General features: G+C 43.5%; 1 protein-coding gene across 2 annotated transcripts; it reads right to left on the bottom strand.

Annotated features, from left to right (window-relative positions):
• Positions 1-2,421: 2,421 nt before the first annotated feature.
• Positions 2,422-18,516, bottom strand: nrf1 (nuclear respiratory factor 1). 2 transcript variants are annotated; one of them, XM_080051011.1, is made up of 13 exons: positions 18,422-18,516; positions 16,124-16,241; positions 15,864-16,008; positions 15,062-15,176; positions 14,743-14,869; positions 14,457-14,597; positions 10,979-11,137; positions 10,389-10,607; positions 10,144-10,242; positions 9,585-9,745; positions 8,601-8,702; positions 7,216-7,337; positions 2,422-3,511 (listed from the first exon to the last, which is right to left on the bottom strand). In XM_080051011.1, exons 2-13 carry the CDS (start codon positions 16,196-16,198, stop codon positions 3,351-3,353), a joined length of 1,626 nt encoding a protein of 541 aa, XP_079907137.1. In that variant the 5' UTR covers positions 16,199-16,241; positions 18,422-18,516; the 3' UTR covers positions 2,422-3,350. The 2 variants fall into 2 exon arrangements, with proteins under 2 accessions (XP_079907137.1, XP_079907138.1); XM_080051012.1 differs by lacking the exon at positions 8,601-8,702.
• Positions 18,517-22,601: the final 4,085 nt, after the last annotated feature.

Here is a 22,601-nt window from a genome sequence, read left to right as displayed (position 1 = left end):
AGAGCACTAAACACTATTCTAGCCAGTCGAGAAGTCACGTCTTCAAAGCGGTCTACCCTTTCATAATTGGTGACGTCGCATAAAAATTTGTGACGTGACCACGCGGATGTTTCCATGTATGGTAATGCTGTCACTTCCCTGTTCTCGTCTGCCTCGCGCCCTTATAGGTCCATGCTCGCGCTTCCCGCCACTGAAAGTGTTCCGGAAGGAAGGTAACCAATCACAACGGAGTGGGGTTTGCAAGAGGGGGGGGGGAGGGTAGCGGAGATGGCCGATGCACAGGCGGAGGGAGCGGAGATTGCCGAAGCACACACACTCAAGTGTTGACAGGACGTGCTGGATCGCCAAAATAAGAGAAAGAGCTTCCCGAAAATCTACATAGTTTTTTGTGATGTGATTCGTGTCAGGTTGCTCTATAGCAGTGTAAAACAAGAAATTAAGACCAGAAAAGTAGTATAATAGGTCCTCTTTAACACACGACCAGTGGGTCTGCAGGCCGTTCACAGTGTTTGTGTGTGAATGCCTGGTGTTGTTTTAACTTTATATTCTTTTTTTCCCCCAATGTTGGATCTAAGGAAAAATGTGTTGTACTCCAGTTGGATTCAAAGTACTATCCTGCAGGACCAGGTAGGGATAAATATAATTCATAAGTCACCTTTTTTCTTATAAGCATTTTGAAAATGCAGATTGATGTCCCGACTGTTTAAAAATATTTTTAGTTCATATTCTAGAATAAAACTATACATATATACTAAAATGAATGAATTAAAATACACAAAAAACAGATTCCTGTGTTTTAAAACATTTATTATAACTTTAAGGTGTCTTAAGGCTGTGTCTTTGTGAGTCGAGTCATCCTTTCTGAACCCATTCATAACCTAATTGTGTTCACCTTTAATGATGCAGTTGAAAGGTTTTGATGCACCATGTTTAACTGAGTGGATGGATGGTGCAAAGAGAGAGATAGATAGATAGAGAGAGGGTTGTGTGGAGGAGGGAGAGCTTTATGAGGTGGTGTAGTCCTTTTTCAAAGAAAACAACCTAATAAGGCCTTCTTAATCTGCAGGGACAGTTTGATGCGCAATGTGTCACACACCTACAATGAAAGGAAGTCTGCCCTTGACTACAAAGACCCACAATACACGCTCTCAAGTCTTTCTCAACTCACACGAGGGGTCCAAGTTAAAAAAAAATACCAGAGGAAGGAGAATAAAACACGAAACAATAAGAACAAATCTTCATCTTTTCATCTGTGTGACTGTGAATGCAACCTGCTTCAGCTTTAATCTGGAGGGAGAGCGAGATATACACTGACGCCATGGTAGATTAAGGCCTGAACGCTTCCCTTCTCTCTCTCTGCTCTACTCTGCAACAGAAGGGCCCGGCCAGCAAATCCCTGGCTTTAAAGCAGTAGAGGTTCAGGCAGCTTATGATGTAATCACACAGCCCTGTCTGTCACGGCATTGGAAGTGGGGGGTAGCCTATGCTGTAGAGGAGATTTGTGGCCACTATATTAGTATGGGATAAAATTCAAGAGAAATGTGTCATTCTTCCAAAAAAGGGAAGATATGGTTGTAAAGTCGTCAACTGTGAATATCAAAAGGTCAAACATAAAGCTTCCTGTAGAGTGTAGGTCTCCTTAGCTACAATGGAAGAGGTGGGACAAGGTCATCGCTTTGCAATGCACAGTTAAGTTTCAATTCAAGACGGATTGGCTACGTCCAAGTCATCTTACAAATGACAAATACTGAACCTTGCTCTTTACAAAATAAAAGCACAATTTGTGTTAATGATAAATTTAAATATTGTAGCCTATCATCAGTTATACTCTCACAATTTTAGTATATTGCTGTGTTTCGCTGAAGATAGAAGCACATTTGAGATTGAGCTAAAAGGTTGGTTGTAGGTTTTGTCAAGGGGTTCATTAGCTTTGTTCATGACTGTACAGTAAACATGCAATACTATATCAAACAAAAGCAATTGCTCAGTTATATTTACTTGTGCCTCACGTGTTGCTCTCCTCACTTGTGTTTTTTTCTGGCCTGAGGCCTAAGCATTTCATTGCCAATGACTGCTGCCGTTGTTGCATACGATGAGTAAACTTCTTGATTCTAATATTTTAATAACAAAGCTACAGAGCTGCCTGTATAACAAACTAATTTCATTCAGTTTTAATAAGAAAAACTAATGTAGCTGCAACATTTTAAAGCTTCAATAATCAGGAAGGAAAGAGAACGAATGTTGAACAGCAGCCATTTTATTGGACTTTATTTTTTAAATAGTGGTGAGTTGAACCAAATGTTACAGCTGCATCGAACTGTATCGATTTGCGTCAAGCAATGTTTTGTGTTAGGTTTTTTATTTCATTTGTTTTTTAAGGAAATGCTTTTTAAATATTCCCATCGCAAATACTGCAGCTCCTGTTCAAGTATACAATTAACTTCCTGTGATAACCAAAGTGATGCAGACCACCATAAAAAGTTTGTGTTAAAAAATAACATATACCAAGGGGGGGTGGGGGGGTGCACCTATCCATGCACTGGCAATAAATTGATTTTGTAGACAAAATGGCTGCTTCAGGAAGTCGGCACACAGCAGTCCAGCAGTAATAAAACACCTTGATGTATATATCCTGAGTCTTCACAAATCTTGACATGTGCGTGGATCACGGTAAAACAGCACAGGACATACACACAACAATGACAACATGGTATTTCAACATAATATCTTATCATCTTAATAAGAGAAATGTCTTCAGCTTAAACGCTATTCTGTACACTAACAGAGGTTTTAGGTGAGTTGAGGTGGAAGGAGTAAAAATTTAGAGTCGTGATCAGGGATGCGGCGGAAAATGGGAGGGGGGGTGATTTTTGACTATGGCACTGAATTGTAAATTCATTCTAAAGAAACAATACAGTCAAGTACAAGGAACGACAAGGAAATTCCAGAACAGTTATAGTAGTTCCACACTCTGGGGTTGAAGAAGTGGTGTGGCTTTCCTCCCGACGCTTTTTTTGGTTCATCTTTGTTTGAAGTTAAAGGTTAGATTGTAGAGGAAATATATACTTAATACTCAACATCACAGAGCTAAAAAAAAAAAAAAAAAAAAAAAAAAATTGAAAAACATGAAGCTGAATGGAAGAAGAAAATTACATCAACAAAAGCAATATCTTTACATAGTAAACACAATGCATTGATAACTCACTCTTTACATCCCCCTGCAGATGTACATTTAAAAATATATCTGACATTGTACACAACCGCGCGATGTCTTGGAAAACAGTAGGAATCCACCAAAATCTCCAAGGTTTTTTTTTCAGTGCCTTCTACTCCGCCCATGGTTTTAATTGTCATTGCTGAAGGGTCACCACCTCCACCGCCTGGCCATCCAGCGTGACCGTGTTTTCTAGGCGTGTGGCGACAGGTGCCATTGCAACCTGGACAGGCCGGTTGCCCTGGGCCAGGCTGGTCACTACAGTCTGATACATGCTGACCGGGATCTGGACCAGACCTTGAGGAGACGGATACAGAGATAGTTTGGATTAAGACAAACAACAACATTAACCTGTTAGTGTGAGGGTGGGATTCAAAAACAAAAAATCCATTTGTAGATTTCTAAGTTTCAATCTATTTTATATCCCCAGTACTTGAATGATTGCTCAATTATTCCACGAGTCAGACAAAAAAAACGTACTGGCAATGATTCCAAATTTGCAAGCTTTGCAAATGTGTATCTTTCAGTTTCCGATGGTTTGTGAGATAATACAAGCAAATTATAGACATTGCTTTGGGTTCAAAGAACTTGTGAAAGGATTTTCTTGCCATTTTCTTAAATTTGACAGACAAAATGATTCATATGAAAATTAGATAACATATTTTTTAATAATGGAAATGATTGGAATGTTATGTTCCCAATATCCCGCTGTTGGAATGTGGTTGGGATGAAAGACGCAAATTGAAGACATCACCTTGGGCTCTGTGGAATGAGCATACTTTTACAATTTCCTGGCATTTTAGTTGACTTAATTATTTGATGACTAAAGCAACATATCAACATATTAACTGAAAATGAAAAACAATGCAGCCTTGACGATAACAAATACAGCCTGTTCCGCCTTTGGTCAGTGCTATTCATGTTTGACACAGTGCTTGGTAGACAGTCAAGTCCAGGTAGTCATTATTGTCTGTGACAGAAGGCAGCCATGTTACAGAGACTGCATTTCTGAACAATGGTCCGATTGAACGTTTTTAGCTCATTTCCCCCCCATGCCCAGCTGTGTGTGTGTGTGTGTGTGTGTGTGTGTGTATGTGTGTGTGTGTGTGTCTCTGCCTGTAGGGATTATTGCTGCAGTCACGTGGGCCTCTGCCCCACCCTGCAAGCTGTCACAGACAGGCAAGAAGGTCAGTTTAGGGGATGGCAGTGGCTCATGCCCGCTCCCATTACTCTGAGCTAAGACAGTGGACCTTAAACGTACAAAACACTCAATACCCATGTATCCTTTGACTACATAACTAAAGGCTGAGTTCAAATCTTTAATAAAAAAAGAATACATACGTAAATAAGTAAAGCATGTTAAGAATGATTTGTCTGGGGGCGCCCTTAGCTCAGTTGGTAGGGCGTGTGTCCCCCCCCCCCCCGGGCCCAGCAGCAGACCCGGGTTCGATTCCCGCCCGCGGTCGTTCTCTGCATGTCACTCCCCTCTCTGCCCCATTTCACCTCTGTCTCTTCAAACTATCAATAAAAGCCTGAAAAAAAAAATTATAAAAAAAAAAAATTGTCTTTCAAGTCTGTGAAATCAGGCCCCATTTGTCTGGCTATATATGATTGTTGGTCCTCTTACTAATGTGGGCCATTGCTAAGCCTACTCGCCAGCCATTTGTGACAGGGTTAAGTTTTGCTGATGCAGGTAATTGCGCTGGAAGTGATTATGGTGGAGGGCTTCAGGGGAATGGGGCATAGGCCTGGCACGGTGATGTACGGACACAGTTACTGAGTGAAGTGCTTCATTGGCCACTCAAACATTGTTACTTAGGCATTAAGGGCCCGTGTCTATGTATTAGTGTGTGTGTATCCGCATGCCTTTGTCAGTGAAGGGTCGCTACACGAGTCAATCAGCAGCGTCTGGACCAGTGCACTTCAAACAGTGCTCTCCACTCCTGTGCGGCACTACAGTGATTAGCTAAGGTCAACAGACGGGAGAAGGACTGGGGCTTTCGCAGCTATTAGTAGTTTAAATGAGCTATTGCAGCCAAATGACTGCTGCTTATGGGTTGGGAAGAAAGATGTCAAACAACAAAGGCTGCAGATGTTACATTTAAATAACTTGAATTAACATTAATGTACAAAGTAATAAGTAGAAATGTATTCAAAACAAATACATGTTTTCACAGTTCACCTTTCAGCTGTGAATGTTGAGCTAATACAAATAAAAATGCTAAGTTCGAAAGCCTTTGTGATTCATTACGGGTTTCAGCTCTGCTGTTCTACTGATAAAGCGTTTGGACAGTTTGTGTGAAGGAGAGAAAAGGAATAGGGACACATAGCTATGCACATAGTCTGAATTTACAAAAGGTCTGTATTCATGTAACGCGTTGTTCAGTGTATGTGTGATTTTGTGTGTGTGTGCATGCATGTGTAGTTTGTAGCCAAGCAAGAGTACCTGGGGTTGTATGCTGACAGCTGGCCCAGTGATTAGTCCATGGACTGGATCTGCCCTCTTAGGGAGGGCCCCTCAGGGACCTTCTCATGCCCCAGGACTAGTGTACTATGTGTGAGTGTGTGTTTATCCCACTGTAGGATGGTGCCAATTGAGAGAAATGGTGAATGAGAAAAAGATTGACAGCTTGAGAAGACGAGTGTAACTCAACTTGCTGTCTGGGTAGCCATATTGTCTCTAGAGATGGACTTTGATGTTAACATTTGTAGTTAGCAGTATAATTCATTTGGTGCACCCTTGCAAAATGCCATGATTTAAAGCAGTCTTCTATAGGAACTGATTGAATTGAATTGTTTTGTATCCAGTATAAATAAAAATAAATATGAATACAAACAACAATTGAACAATAAACATAAAAATACATAAATATAGAAAATACAAATAAATACTTATGCATCAAAACATGGTTTCTAACATTGAAGAGATATTAAAAAATATCAATATCAATTCTTGAATACAACTTGCAAATTGGACAATTTATTTACTATTAGGCCAACAATCGACACAACTAATTACAAAGGGAGTATGTCTTTACTTGAGAAAGCCGAGTCATGGTTAACACCAAGAAAATGACTCCTCGCTATGTATTACTATTTTCCACCTGGTTTCACTTGTATATGTATTTATGTGACATTTACAGATGTTCCACGCTCAGTTTATGACTTGAACATTATGCTAAAAATGGCTGTTCCAGCAAGGATGCTAGTGACTCATTTTCAAACTAGTTCAATCCCAGCATAAACACACGCAGCCACCATAGTACATGTATGCAGTATGCATGCAAGGAGTTGAGGATAGGGTCATGTAGCTAACGTATCATTAAGAGAAGGGAGTATTGCTACGACACACACACACGCACACACACACCATCTGTCACATCAGCACAGAGAAGATTAGAGTGTTGGAGCTCAGAGGTCTCACTGCAATGCTACTGCAGGGAAGCTTACATTTAGTAAGACTAATTAGAAAGGCCATTGGCTGGGGAACACACACACACACACACACACACACACACACACACACACACACACACACACACACACACACACACACACACACACACACACACACACACACACACACACACACACACACACACACACACACACACACACACACACACACACACACACACACACACACACACACACACACACACACACACACACACACACACACACACACACACACACACACACAAATTCAGTGGAGATGTGAAGCCAAAACTTTCTTAATAAAAGTTTTATGTTATTGTATTTCTATAAAAGAGAACCTGTTACTAAATAATCAATACCATTGGAGTCTCGCACTTATTAAATTAGGGTGAAATTGACTTAGGAGTCAAAAGTGTGCAGCTATCAATGTTTTGTGACTTTGACATTGGTCCACTCGGACCACGGAGCATGGTTTGATGCAAAAGAAAAAACTTTACGGGAGGGTCATTAAATCCTCAGCTGGTACAAAATATTTTTGCATGATGATGATGATGAATGTTTACCTGTGGCATCTTGACAGCCTGCCAGTGCCCCAACAGCAGCTGCCGTCTCTGCCAGGACAATCTGCCCTCCGCCTTGTAGAGTGGCTTCTGCCAACGTCGCCACGGCATGGGCCGCTGCCTCACTGCAACACAAACACACAAGGATCAGATATAGTGTACAATAATGTAAAAAAATAAAAAAAATAAACTAATTTTGAGTACATAATAAAAAGGAAGTATGGATGTGTACAGTATATTAGGCTTTCAGATACAGTCATTGGTACAAAGCTGGGAAGTACACACACACACACACACACACACACACACACACACACACACACACACACACACACACACACACACACACACACACACACACACACACACACACACACACACACACACACACACACACACACACACACACACACACACACACACACACACACACACACACACACACACACGGTTTGTTCACAAAGGCAAGGGTTATTAAGAGAGATGTGGGGTAAAGAGGTAGGAGTGTATGAGCCGTAAGAGGCTTTACTAGTCTGGACTTATGGGCAAATCTGTCACATCTCGCTAAAGGCCAGGTGCTACGGGTTTAACAAAGCAGTTTTATTAACCAGATCTATCCAGTGGAATTAGCAGGAGCCTATTAGCACACCAGCTTCGTTATGAACTAATGGAACTGTTCACAGCTTGGCCGATAATCACATGTGAGATACATACTACTACAGATGGACCTATAAAGGGGGAGGAGCTGAGAGTACAGTAAGCAGTACAGTAAACACCAATGACTCATTCACACTGGGGTTGTAAGTCGTATAAAATGCTGCTATGAATGTTGTAGTTTTTTTCTGTTAAGCAGCAGTAAACATTTTGTGCCATTTTTGAGTATGTGGAAGCTGATTAATTGAGTTGTGCAGTTGATCGTGGCTGACAAATTTGGCGACACTATATGAGTGCTATACATGTTTTTTCGGCCACATTTTCAACACAGCAGAAAGTACAATGGGACAAGCTACTAGCTCTATAATCTCCCTCTGGAGCAAAATGTTCCCGGGCCTGTGGAGCAGAGAGCTCAGCACAGGTAAACAGGAGGGAGGGGAGGGGAGGAGGACTCAGGTGGGTGCAGGTAACAAGCCCCAATGGGACATACCCAATAGTCATGTAAGAATGATTGCCTTGGCACTACTGTGGTGGGGAAAAAAACAAAAACAAAAAGCTAACATGACTGATTTACTTGTATTTTGGAGCGATAAAGATATTTTAGATCTTTGATCCGACAACAATCTGAACGATAACAAATATACATCAGGAGGCTAGTGGATCTTCAGGATTGAACTGCCTGCAAACAAAAGACAACTAACTCATTTGATTTGGAATTTGGAATAAATTTCAACCTGCTGTATCCTTGCTTTATCAGATCCTGCAGACACTTGGCCCTCCAGTTTGAAGATCCCATCTGAATACAGTCGATTGTGGCTGATTTCCCTTGAGAAAAACTTAAAGCACACAACAACCCCTGTTCATGATTTATTACAATTTTGGGCTAATAATATTAGTTCTATTGGCCAAATCTGCAGACAGTATACTGTACCCTCAGCTTTCACAATCTAAAAATGACAAGTTTTAACCTTCACACCACTAAGCTATCAAGCACTCAATACCTACACTATTGTTTGTGTTAAATAAACAGAATTATACAGGCTGCTGGAGAATGGAAATAGGTGGCTAACAACCAATGTAATGCTTGTGCACCTTGCATCTACAAGAGCTACAGGACAATTAATTAAATGCTGAACTAGTATGGGAGGCAATTGACTCTCTCTCCAGGGGACCACTCCTGGTGACCTGCCCAGACAGGGTTGCCCTTGAGTTTGTGTCAATGAAAGCTAAATAAAACATCCTACAATGCATGTGCATTTCTTTGTAAAAAAAGGAAAAAACTCAATCAACCTCTGTTTCCCTGCGTATTAAACATTTGAGCCTTTCTGGTCTTATCAAAACATTTATTTCTGAAGTTGCCATCAAAATGCTTTTTATTTGTTTTAAAGGTGGAGTCAGCGATTCTGGAGAATATTTGTTGACAAAATCTAGTCTCTAGTCAGGATCCATTAACCGGTCCGTACTGTGTGTGTGTGTGTGTGTGTGTGCCCTGAAACAGGCATGGCGCTTGCTACTGTGTGCCCTCCTTTGTTTACATACCCAGGCATTTAGAGAGCCTAGGCTGTGTATTAACACCAGATTTCTATTCGGTGCACACACACAGTACAGACAGGTAGAGGTTGCGGATCGTGAAAGATATTCACTGATTTTGAAAAAGTGTTTCTGTCCAACAAACATTCTCCAGAAAATGGTTGACATGGGTCTTCTCCCATCCTCACCTGTTGAGTGCCATGGTGACGGTTGCCCCGGGCTGCAGCTCCTGGCTGGCGGAGATAGCGGCTTCGGCCAGCGATGCTACGGCCTGCGTTGCCTCTGACGCCTGAGTGGTCTGGATTGTCATCTCGCCGCCCTGGGTGAGGGTGGCCCAGTTCTGTTCCACCTGGCGAGGAACAATAAAGAAATCATGCAGGGGAAAGAAGAAAAAAAAGCATAAGCTGTGCGGTTATAAAGACTGGGTGATAACGCTGTTGTTGGTCCTCTGGGGGGCTTGCGTTTTTGATTTTGAGGTGCTGAACTGTGACAGCTCCCACGGACAAGTGCACTTTACCAGCTGAATTGGCTGCATATTCATTGTTTATGTGACTTACCCGTGAGTGACACTTTTCCTCAACTCCTCTAAGGATTTTTTTTTATTGTGTCAATTTTGTTTTTGTTTTAGAAAAATTATGCTTGATTTTGAGCTGTAGAAATGTGTATGTACTTTTTCATTTTGAGAGCCTGTGTATATATAACATTCGATTGAGGAGGCATGTGTGTTGTGTTGCATGTGGGTATTACCTCTCCATCAGTAACAGTGGAGTAGTTGACCTGCGCCACCGTCACGCCGGGCAGCTCCGAGGCATCTGCCAGGGTAGCGACCGTGTGTCCTGTTCCAACCTGAGAGAAGGGCGGTAGCATGAAAAAAAATACAGAAGATGTACAGACAAAATAGAGATAAAACTAAAAATATATGAAGGGGATCTGAATGTGGAAAAGTGTGATTCTTCAAAGACCATGATAATGGAAATGCAACCAAATTGTACCTGGATTAGCGAGACAGTTCCGTCTGGGTTGTTGACGGTCTGTACCACGGTTTGCGAGGGCACGAGGTGAGCGATACTCTGTGCGGCGGTCAGGTGGTGGTGCTGCGTGGTGGTTGTCGTGGTAATGCCTGTGTCTTCAAAAGCATACAGGAGGTCCTCGCGCCCGTGCTGCTTGTAGCAGTTCTTAACGATGGTGCGCAACGCCTGCGTCCAAGACACCTTTGGGAATCATAAATGCAAGTTAAAGGTGGAGTCAGTGATTTTTGTAGAATGCTTGTTGTCAAACATTTTTTTATTTTTTTAAATTTGTGATTATCTCCTCACGATCCGCTACCTGTACGTACTGTTTGTTCGCTGAAAAAAAAAACCTAGTGCCCTACGGTGGGCCTGTTTTGTTTACATACCAGTTTACAATGACATTGCACACCACGTAAAACATTACAGTCAGTCTGACTTGCGTCTTCAGATGTGACTGACACACAATCCCACACAAGTCCCATTACACAAATTCATTTAACATCAGTTTTTATAGTGGGAACTAAGAGATAGTCAAAGTATGACTATCATTACAGCAGTAACCTCTCTCTCACCCTCTGTTTCTGCTCCTCTGTGCGGACATCACTGCGCACGTTGGCCCAGGGGATGTCCTCAGGCCACCACACTGGCTTGCAGCTCTCCTTGCCCCAGCCAGGCTTCCCTCGACCTGTTGAGTACTTCAGCATCTCTGGGATGAACGCTCTCAGCTGGGCCTGCAGACAAGGAAACAATAGATAAGAAAAAAAACTCAAAAAGTAGGAACGCTGCAGTCTCTCTCTCTCTCTCTCTCTCACACTAACACAAAGGCACACACGCCCTTGAGCAGGCAGCAGGAGGGGCATATTGATCGGGCAACCTGCGATCTAGTGCTGAGGTGGTCATGGGACTAAAAATAGAAACAGGCTTTTTTAAAAGGAGAAGGAGGCGATCAAGTCTATTATCAACAGACCAATCTATGGCTGTGGCTCCAGCCTAATGCGTCAGACAGACACTATGGGAACGTCAGGGGGCCATCCATGCCAACACAGGCAAGCAGTCAACCTGTCCTAGGCTAGCACAGGCTCCAGTACATTTAGTGCAGGTATTGACAAGGACAAAGCTGGTTCAAACTAAAATCAGTCAGAAAGAAAACAACAACATTAGATAAACTATGATCATACGTGTGCTACTTTATCGACTTGTGTAGAGACCCAAGTTATCGTTTCATTTTTATAAATTGTTTTGCTCGATGAGTGCTGGTCCATTATAGCCAAGCTTCTTCAGTGTAGGCTGTAAGAAGTATAAAAAAAAGTAAAAAAAATAAGTGCTACTTTAATTGTGGGCTGATTGTTTTGGCCTGGAGTAAAGAGACTTGCATTCAATTAGCATGTCCACTCATATATATGGAAGAGCTTGTTTATTCCATGAAGTGTAGAGGAAATAATTCACAAGAGGTGGAACCACACAGATTTTTGAAGCCAATATTTAAGAGTTTAAGAGAAAGCATTTTAACAAGATACAAGCCAATATTCATTAATCTTGCATGTAAACATTAGATAGACCGAATTATTTTTTTAAGGGGAATCCATTAGTTCATTTTTTAAAGAGCAAGCGGGACATTTTGTAGTTCAATAGTTAACTTGTTAGTGCTGCCTGCTTTATTTCTAAATTATCTCAAAAGTGTTTCTGGCATTTCTCTGCTTCAGTTTCTTACCTGTTGGCCGACCAATAAGGCCACTTAAAATGTAATTTACATGCAATAGTTTGTTAAGACCACCTACCAAAAACAGTAGTACAATCAATCCTACCTTCATGAAACAGCATGTACAATGTTTGGTCTCTTTAAACCATTGAAGGGAAATGGTAATTCAAGTGACTATATGGCCCGTCTGAAGGCAGTAGTTTATGGTGATGTCTATAGTAAGCAGTCTTTCTGATATTTCATCTCATTTGCTGAAAGGGATGGGTTGCACTAGTTTAAAGTTATGTGTACCTATTTTAATGAATCCAGATAACAATCCTATGTGTGCCATTTCTGCTATATACTGATTGCTTTGTCTGCTATGTTACATGAGGCCTCCATAAATTGTGCACCAAAGCAGGGTAGAGGAAAGGAGCAGGGATGGGGATCTTAATCTAATCTGATTTGCTCGTTATTGATCATCCAACGCCGGCATACGTACTTGCGCGTGCTGCAGCGAGTGGTTGCGGATATATCCACTCCACATCACATCAACACTTCCAGGACAGTCAGGCATACACTCACACTCACTGTGACAGGCCAGGGTGGGTGGGGGTTTAGTGCCAATGTCCTCAGTGTCCTGGTAATATGCAAGCATCACCGGGGGATTATATTGCACAATGAGGCACTGCAGTGTCTGTTTGCCTTGACATCACGGGCTAAATTTGGTTCTGGGAGAAATAAATCCCTCCCCCCTCCCTACCTTTAGACCCCTTTTTTATAGCTTGCAAGCACAACCCACATATACCCACACTTCTTCAGTGCATCACAGAAAGATAGGACAATATGGATCTTGATAGAAAAATGGATGGTCGATATACTGTACATTATCACCACAACTCATCCGGAGATGGTGGGTATAGTTCACTTCAGCGAACACTTGACACACTCACAGAACAATTTGGATTAACTCCAGAATGGAAAAAAAGGAGTTAGTAAAAAAAGATGCTTGCATTTCCACCTGTGGCTGGTGCATGTGTGTGGATAAATGTGTGCTAGGCCAGATGGCCTAATTACAGTAGCTAGTGAGTTAAGTGGCATGTTGCCCTCGCGCCCACCTCTCCACCCCACCCTTCCCAAATCCTAATCCTCCAAAGCAATGGTCCAATCAGCATTTAGAATGGCAGCTATGTTGCCGGGTCCCTGGTCCTAACAATACTAGGGGGTAATTATGGGCTCAAGGCCTAGACCTGGGATCACCTGCTACAGATGCTCCATAAATTGGACTGGCCCTGCGTCACTAATACTACTTGGGATTTATTCGGCTCCGCAATATCCACAGCCGATGTCTGGATAGAAGACAACGGGTCCTTTCCAATAGAGCTCACAAGCATTACGTTTTGAATTAGCTTTGTTGGTTCCTTTCTTCACAGAGTTCTAATTTTTATTCTTTGCCATCTCTAAGCTTAAACAACCTTTCCCTGAGAGACTGGCCAACATCCTGCCTACAACACTTGGCGCGCCCACACGCACACATGTAAACACTCACATACACACACACATGCACAAACACGTGCAAACACTCAAACACACATACACAACTCTATAAACAACCCACACCCGCACCTTTCCACCTGGACTTGGCCGAGACAGAGCGCGGCAAGAGGTTATTCACGATAATCTCATCCTACAACCTCCAGATAAACAAGCAAGCGACTAACACCTGCCCTTCGGGGACACATCTGGCCTCGTGATAGGCTGCAGCGCTCCCTAGGTATAGGGGGCCGTCTCCGAGGGGCCCATGTCATGTGCGCTACTCTGACCGTGATCCAGGATGCGTCAGCAGCCCTGGGATGGCAAAGTAAACAAGCCTGGTTTCCTCGGGGAAAACGGAGGACACAGGCTGCCAACCAGTGTGCTGTGTTGCAGTGAAAAGACCTAGCATGAGCAGTCACATCCTCTCTCTTTGCTCACTGGTACAACACAGTAGGCTTGGCGTGTGTTAAAATGCAGACTGTAAGCCTTAATTACAACTGCAAAGTCACCATGAAGCAGAATTCAAATATTTTGAAAATATTTACTGGTTTAGTAAGCATGAATCAAACTGATCAAGTGACATTGATGGACAAGAGAACAGATACATTTGAATGTTTGACCTTGATACATATAGCTAAGCTCTTGCTTTCAACAGACATAAAAAACACAATTTGATTTGTTGCCAACTGGTGCCCCCTGCTGGGAGCGCTGTGTTTGCTTCTCTCTAGCACCATAGGGGAATTGTGAATGTGTCAATATCTTTTGAGGAATAGCTGTTTTAATTTTGGATATTTAGGTTTATTTTTATTTTTTACGTGGGGCGGAATGAGCCTCACCTGGGTCATCTTGTCCACAGAGACGGGGATGCCATCGATGGTGAGAGGAGGCAGCTCTGAGGCCAGGTCTCCACAAGCAGGGGCGTGTTCAGCCAGAGCGTTCTCCAGATCCTCCAGTATCATGCCCTTATACTTCCTCACCTGGGAGACAGACATGCTCATGAATAATCCTCTCAAAGCAGGAATAGCTTTGTCAAGAGTAGCATGTTGCAGTCAGTCAGGGATTGAAAGGTGCTGAAGTTTCATAGTGTAGCATTGTGTTGAACCTGCTGACTGTAACACTCACCACATTCTCCAGAGGAGCAGCACCAAACACCTTGAACACAGGGTTGGGTTTACAGGGCGAGATACACAGCACTATGGCCTGCTGGCCCACTCTGGTGGTGTACTCATCCAGGGTGGCTCGCAGCTTCCTATGAACAGTAACACACACACTGTTGTTTATCTTTCCAGTTCAGAGAAATAGCCAAGACGTAAAACACCAATTCTGCCTGTTAGCGACACTTAGGTGATAAAAGAGATTTTTTTCTGTCATTCTAACTGTTGAGGCCCAATTCAAGTCAGAGGTATTGGGGAAAGTTAGCCTGTTGGTGTGTTAAGCTCACCTGAGCAGACGGGTCTGCTGCCTCTTGCGGATGGAGGGGTTGGATTCAAAGATATGAGGCCTCTTTCTTTTCTTACCAGTTGCCACGGCAGCAGCAGCTGCCATGCCCACTGGCCCTGAGAGAGAGAAAGAGAAAGAACAAGCCTGACTGTTAGTAAAAAACTAAGGCTAGTAACCAAATTCAAATAAATTCTGTATATTGTTTCTGAAAGCTGTTTTTCCCTCTCCGATTTAAGCTTTCAATGATTATCTTGAATTAATGACCAAAGTGGTTATTATTCAATCTTCTTAATTTAATTGCTTGGAAAACAAGGATAAAAGAGGTTTTAGAATTGAGCTGTATGGGAATTTTGGCAGTATAGTCACTGACAACTTGAAAAAGGAGACAAAAAGTGGCAAGATCTTGACATTATAGTACAGTGGCAATGCCTTAACAAAACAGTCCACTGGCACCACCTATTGATCAAAGAATAGCATTAACCGTAGGTGGCTATGGATGTTTGACTAGATTAGTTACATTTCTCACAGTAGCATCCCAAAAACATCTACATAAAATTAAAAAAAAAAAACAGAAAGAAGGGTTCGTTTGTTTCGCATTTGGCTTTCTTTGTGCTAAAAGGTCTGAGACAAGGATGCAGCTTCACACTCAATAATGATAAATAGTATCAACAAAGCAGACAAAATGACCTAACAGAATATTAAGGTTTTGCCTTAAGCTTTTCTTGGAATCTTCTTATCAAAATAATCCCACTCCCACTCATTTAGAATGGCTGAACACAGTCTGTAGACCCTAGCAGACAAACCTGCGGCGGCCAGGTGGGCGGTGATCTCATCAGTACCAGCCGAGTTGAGGATGTCTGTGTCGTCATAGGGATCATCGTCGGGCGAGGACGTCGAATCCTCATCAGCACTCATCATAGAGGTTTCAGTATAGGTGGCCACATGTACCTGTACACAGTAATGGTAAGAGTAGAAGGGGTTTGAATTCCTAAACACAAATATCATAGTGCTCCTATCTGACTGAAGGAAAACTAGTTATTATGCTGGTTATATAGAAGTGCACCTGCTGGATCTGTCCCACTGCTCCTGCCTCAATGGTGGTCATGTGTTCCGTCTGGTGTACGGTGTGCTCGTCCATTATTGGGCCCCTGGTTTACACAGCTGGATCCACAGGACAATGACTGAGGAGACATACAAGAGAAGATGCAGTAGAAGATAAAGACAGGGATGTTTAGAAATGTAAATGTCTGTAGTAATGACTATTGATATACAACGTAGCAGATGCATTTCTTGTTGTTTTACTTATATTTTGTGTTTTACATGGTTGATGCGCTTTATCCTGGTTTTGGGAACTATGTCTAGACGAATTTCATGCGGCTTTTGCTTTGATTTTTCAAATACATTTTCGATCTGCTCTGTAAAGCACTTTGTAGCTTTGTTTTGAAAGGTGCTATTATGATTATTATTTTTATCATACACCATGTGAACTACCAGCTGTCCTAAATATCCAATTTTATTTTTTATAGGTGTGCTTATAAGCATATGGCAGCATAACTGGGTCATGCTGATCCAAAACAGGTTGAGGCTTTTGATAGAAATACAGTATGTATGTGGTTAGACATTATTGGAATGAAAGCCAATTCAAACAATCAGAAATACTTTCTGGTAAATTCATTTCACAAGACTGAAGACACTGCATGTTTTTTTTGTATAATCCGCGAGTGCACCACAAATGCATCTTCTGACCTTCACAGTCATGCAATTTAATACAAAACTGTGACCGTGGACATCATCATTGTCACCATTTATTTTCACAGTAGGTTCTGGTTCATTGGTGCGCATCAAATTTCCTTCCTATGACCCAAAAATAGTGTAACTCAATAGTGTAAGTATATACTTGCTGTAAGCTTTGTGCTTATTGTCTGAGCACACTGATCGCACCACTGCTGCGCTGCCTCTAGAGGGCTTTATACTGTGTCAATCATCAATAGTACTGTTTCATTTTTGGAATAACATCACAGGAATCAAAGCATGCAAATGTATCGTTTATTTTCCATTTTTATTATGTGTCTGAAATCATAGATCTTACAAAGAGATGGAGCTGCAAGACTTGCATTGTTATGGATGGATATTGCTTGGAAATATTTAGGATGGTAAGAGACATCATAGTTTTAAATGTAACTGACTCAAAGGGAATGTTTGATAACAACAGTCTAAATGAATGAGGTCAGTATGAGTGTCTGCAATATTCACTGGTGGCTGGCTTCCATCTGTGTGTTGAGTAGACAGATATATATATATATATATATATATATATATATATATATATATATATATATATATATATATATATATATTCAGAGGGGTGGAATTGATTAAATCATGGGGATCAACTTGAAGCTAATAACTTGCACACTATGCTTTTGTTCACTTAGTTCTCCCAGGACTCAATTCTATGATACAGTTTTATTTTGAAGACCTGCTCACTTGATTCAGGCTAATAATATAGTTGAACGTGCATTTGACCAGTCCTTCCAACACATGTTTTGTTATCTGTTTGAGATACTTGGACAGGAATGTTGTTACCCATCAACGCACAATTACGAAATAAACCATCATTAAACATGGCCAAACAGGTTTATTTGCATTCACTTTCCCTTGCAGCAACTATATGGACAGTAGTATCTGATGGAATCAATGGGATGACAAACAACCCGACAATAACATTGATGTTTAATCATGCGCATGGCTTCTAATAATGCCAGTTTTCACAATACTTAGTAAGCAAGAACAGCTACAGCTACCCATATTAAAAAGGTAACATTACGGCTCAATCGTCACAGTGTTGTAACGTTAGCAGACCTGCCGGGTCGGTTGACAACGTCTGCCAAACTGAGCTAAGCTAGCAATGTCCTACATTTGGCTAATACGCTAGCTAGCTACACATTTGGCGGTATAGCGTTGGTCATCTGAATGAACATAAACTAGAATGGAGAGCAAATGCACAGTCTTGGTGTCTGAAATGTGATTATACATTAATTCAGCGTGATATGAAAGGTAAACCGCCTATGAAAAGGTAAACGCAGCAGCAGCTAGCATGAAACCCGCGCAATATGAAACAAAACAGATCGCTACGACGGGCCCAGCGGCCTACGTCTCCTCCACAGCTATTCTATTCTATACGAGCTTGTTGTCGATACCAGCCTACAACACGATTCCACACAAAAAGCCATATTTTTTATCGTAATCCTGCTCCAGTCAACATCTAAACAATCTGCATCTTTCACCCGGACGCTGCCGGGTTCGATGATGCGGCTGCGCCGGGGCTGAAATAATGGAGATTGCGCGGTAGGGCACTAACCTCAGAGCGGCTGCGCTACTTCGGGCCTGCGCCGTACAGCGGGGATGGATCCGAGCTTTAATGGAGGACAGAGGGGAGCCAGCAGCAAACACAGCGATCAGACCGCACACAACACTGATCTGCACTAGTGGTGCCTTCAGGTGCCTCTCCCAGCTTCACAATGCATACACTCCGGCGTGCGTTTAGAAGGCATTTAGCCAAAAGGAGAGGGCAAAATAACCTCTTCAGAAAGTCATTATAAAATATAGGATAGATAGATAGATAGATAGATAGATAGATAGATAGATAGATAGATAGATAGATAGATAGATAGATAGATAGATAGATAGATAGATAGATAGATATCAAATGTTCATTAAAAAATATCTGCATAGTCCATGTCTTATGATTCTTTATTTAAAAGTATATTTTTGCAAATTGTTGTAAATCTCAAACTGTAATATGAACAAGCTCGAGTCTATGATCTCGTTGATGATGTTGCAAAACCAGTACAGTTTTCATGAAGGTAAACATTAATATAACAAATATTAACCAGAAATGTAAGCCAAGGCAGAACAATTTTATTTGGAAACAGTTTACTGCCTACACTAGGCTTAAACAAGTTACTTTCACAGCATTTGCTGATGCAGTCTCCATATCTCGATCGGCTTCCCTTCACATTTAGGAAATGGTAGTTATCAAACATTTCTTCTTTCCAGTCAAGGCGATTGCGCATTTTTATATAATCCAGATTATGCTATTGTTCACCCTGTAGGCTACTGTTTGCAGACAATATTGAGGAATATTTCCGATAGTCAATGAACGGCACATAAAACCTGCCAAGCCACGCCCCTCTCCACTCAGACACTGACCGGGACTGCCGCTGTCGTCCGTCGGACCGGCTTTGAGGTAAAGTTATCCTCCCGTTGGGCTAGCAACACAATAGGCTATGTAAAATACAAAAATAAATAAGTAGCCGAGTATTATTTGTATTAGGCCTATGTTGAAAACATTTTTAATTTGGGGAAGCGTCCATGCCAACTAAGAACAACTAAGACCAAAACAGACCATAACAATAACTTTCCAATCAGCAACACCTGTGTGACTGTGTGATTAGATAGCCTACTACACACTGGACTAAGTTCTACACTGACACGTTGATTTCTCCTTCAGGTTAATAGAATGCTTGCTTTTCCTTCAAAGACATTATTCAAACAAATAATGAATAGGCTACATACTCATAATTTGGTTCCAATTTGCTTCAATTGAGTTTTAGACTTACAATTGAGTTTAGTGGAGGTCCTGGGAAAGTTTTGTATGCGCTTCATTTAGCGGAGAATATCTCAACTAATATGACCCCAGTGGGATGTGTGACAAAATCTCTACCCGGGACGAAAGTCCTGAAAATGACCACACCAGGTTACACTAGTATCACACTACGACGTGGTGAATGGGACTTTTACTTTTTTACCAGATTAATCTTCATATTATGAGAAATACTTTTTGTATTACACTTAGTCTAAAACATTTAATACAATATGCAAATTAGGCAATATCTCATTCAATATGCGTACATAGGTTGACTGTTTTTTAGCCATTTTCATTATATATCAAATCAGAATGTTTACACTCTTCTATGACCTTATAATCATTGTCATGGTGAACATTGTGACCCCCTCAGAAAATCTGTAACTTCAAGGGTTTATATGTACACATAGGGCTATTTAATGAGATATTGGCTAATTTGCGTATTGTAGGCTATTAGCCTACTTTTTTTTAGACAAAGAAAAAGTATTTCTCTTAATATTGTAGCGTCACGGGTTTGGGAGATAGGGGCGGGTCATCTCAGAGGGGGTTCTTAGTGTGACTTCTTCTTCGCGGGGTGGTTGTTGTGTTTTGGACAGACGAGGCGTACGAGGAGTTTCTAAGAGTTTCCCGAGAGACCAAAGATGGGTTGAGAGGAGCTGCAAGGAAGCTAGCGGCCGACGCAGGGTTGTCTTCGCTTCCCGCTCGCCCGGAGCAGAATCCCGCGGCACGGGATGTAAACAAACATGGCGGCGCCCATGTTCCAGTTGCCGCCGCAGCAGTAAAGACGCCGAAGTACTCCGGTAGGTCTGACTGGGAGGCCTTTTACGCTCAATTTGAACTGCTGGCTGATGCTGGGGGATGGACAGTAGAGACTAAATCACTGCAGCTGGCTTTGTGCCTCACAGACGATGCCTTGTCATGCCTACTGCTGCTTACCCCAGGTGAAAGACATGATTACAGTGCTTTAGTGGGGGCCCTGCAGAGGCGTTTTGGACAATGTGTAAAGCCAGAGCTCCTGCGTAATGAACTCAGTAACCGCGGCAGAAAGCCGGGGGAGCCGCTGAGGGTGTTGGCTAACGACATTGAGAGCCTGACACGTAGGGCATATGCACACATGCCCCCCAGCGTACAGAGCGAGTTGGCCAGGGACCAGTTCATCAGAGCCCTGCTTCCTCCGGAGCTGCGTGTCCAGGTGCAGTTACAGCATCCAAGTACTCTACAGACGGCTTTGGAGATGGCCGTGGAGAGGGAAATAGTGTGGGGCGTGGTCGCTGAGGTGGGCCAAAGAGGGAGTTATCCAGCAAGGAGAGCAGCCGTCGCAGCCCAGGGCCCAGCAGAGGAGGAAAAGCCGGCATGGGTAACAGAAATGACTGAACTAATAAGGGCCGTATCACTGCAGCCGTCACGCATACGACAGCGCCCTGACCAAAGAGCCTGCTGGGGGTGTGGCCAACCTGGGCATTTGGTCAGAGACTGCCCCACTCCACGTGCGGGTCCGGGAAACGCCACAGGGCCCGCACAGGGGGGGATGTGCGGACCTTGAACAGTTCTCCCCCCACTCCTCCCGCACCAGCTGTACCAGATATGGAGGGGCAAAGTCATCACAGCCGGGGGAGCCAAGCCTCACTCCCCCCAGAAGTAGACGACATCAAAGCTTCAAGGACGGCGGTGGTGGTGGGTCGACTCGGTGGCGGGGATTCGTGCTATGTCCCCGTAGCCGTCGAGGGGGTGCCGTGTTCAGCCCTGGTGGATACAGGGTCATCAGTGACTGTGCTCAGACCAGACGTGTGCCCGGAGTGGATTCAGTTGGAGCCCACTGACGTGCAGCTGCGCACAGCCACAGGGGGACTGGCTCCGATGAAAGGTAGAGGGCTGCTTACAGTGACTCTGGGGGGAAAGGACGTACGTCACCCAGTGTGGGTAGCAGCGGTGCAGGACCCATGTATTCTGGGCTTTGACTTTTTGAAGGCCACAGGCTGTCGACTCGATCTGGACGAGGGCACGGTGAGCTTCCGAGGGGGGCCTGTGATCGCTTTGGTGCCCGTTGGCTCAGGTTCCAGGCCGCCTGTGGGGCCCATCTCGCCAGCGGTGTGTGCAGTGGAGCCTGAAGTCAGCAATCCCCGGCCAGTGGTGTCGGTACCCATTCCCAGGACGTATGTACCCCAAGCAGCCCCGGCCCAGTCACGACAGCTAGAGGGAGAGGGGTCCCCGCCGACCGTGAGAGAGATATGGATAAAGAACCGGGAGGGGCTGGACGACCAGCAGCAGGAACAGTTGTGGCAGTTGCTGCTTGAGTTCCAGGACAGTTTTGCTATGAAAGAGGATGAGGTGGGCCAGACTCACTTGGTGCTGCACGAGATCGACACCGGAGATGCCAGGCCTATCAAGTGTCGCCCGCGGCGTCTCCCTTTGGCACGTCAGGAGGCGTGTGACCAAGCGGTGGAGGACATGCTGCAGTCAGGCGTAATTGAGCCTTGTGACAGTCCCTGGGCGTCCGCTGTCGTCATGGTCCCCAAAAAGAACAGTACCTGGCGGCTCTGCCCAGACTACAGGCCGGTGAACGGGGTGACCAGAAAAGACTCGTACCCCCTGCCGCGCATTGACGAGTCTCTGGACTTGGTCTCAGGATCGTCCTGGTTCTCTGCCTTGGACCTCCGCAGTGGGTATTACCAGGTGCCCCTCTCCCCAGAAGCAAGACCCAAGACAGCTTTCTGCACAGGCCGGGGTTTGTGGCAGTTCAAAGTCCTTAGTTTCGGACTGTGTAACGCCCCAGCCACCTTCGCCCGGCTGATGGACCGGGTTCTGTCAGGCATCCCCCGCCAGCAGTGCCTGGTATACCTTGACGATATCCTGGCGCACGGCAGCTCCTTTGACGCCGCCCTCGAGTCCCTGC

Source organism: Ammodytes marinus, assembly GCF_949987685.1.
Source record: "Ammodytes marinus genome assembly, chromosome: 22".
Classification (NCBI taxonomy): Eukaryota; Metazoa; Chordata; class Actinopteri; order Uranoscopiformes; family Ammodytidae; genus Ammodytes; species Ammodytes marinus.
The sequence above is the reverse complement of the archived record's forward strand: the minus strand, read 5'-3'. Positions and strand labels throughout refer to the sequence as shown.

Bases quoted from the DNA above. Each gene is read 5' to 3' on its own strand.
- nrf1 (XM_080051011.1), bottom strand. From the start codon at position 16,198: ATGGACGAGCACACCGTACACCAGACGGAACACATGACCACCATTGAG. The intron at 15,177-15,863 runs GTTTGTCTGCTA...TCTCTCTCTCAG, and splicing joins CGCCCACCTGGCCGCCGCAG to GGCCAGTGGGCATGGCAGCT. The intron at 3,512-7,215 runs GTAAACATTCAT...CGTCTCCTCAAG, and splicing joins AGGCTGTCAAGATGCCACAG to GTCTGGTCCAGATCCCGGTC.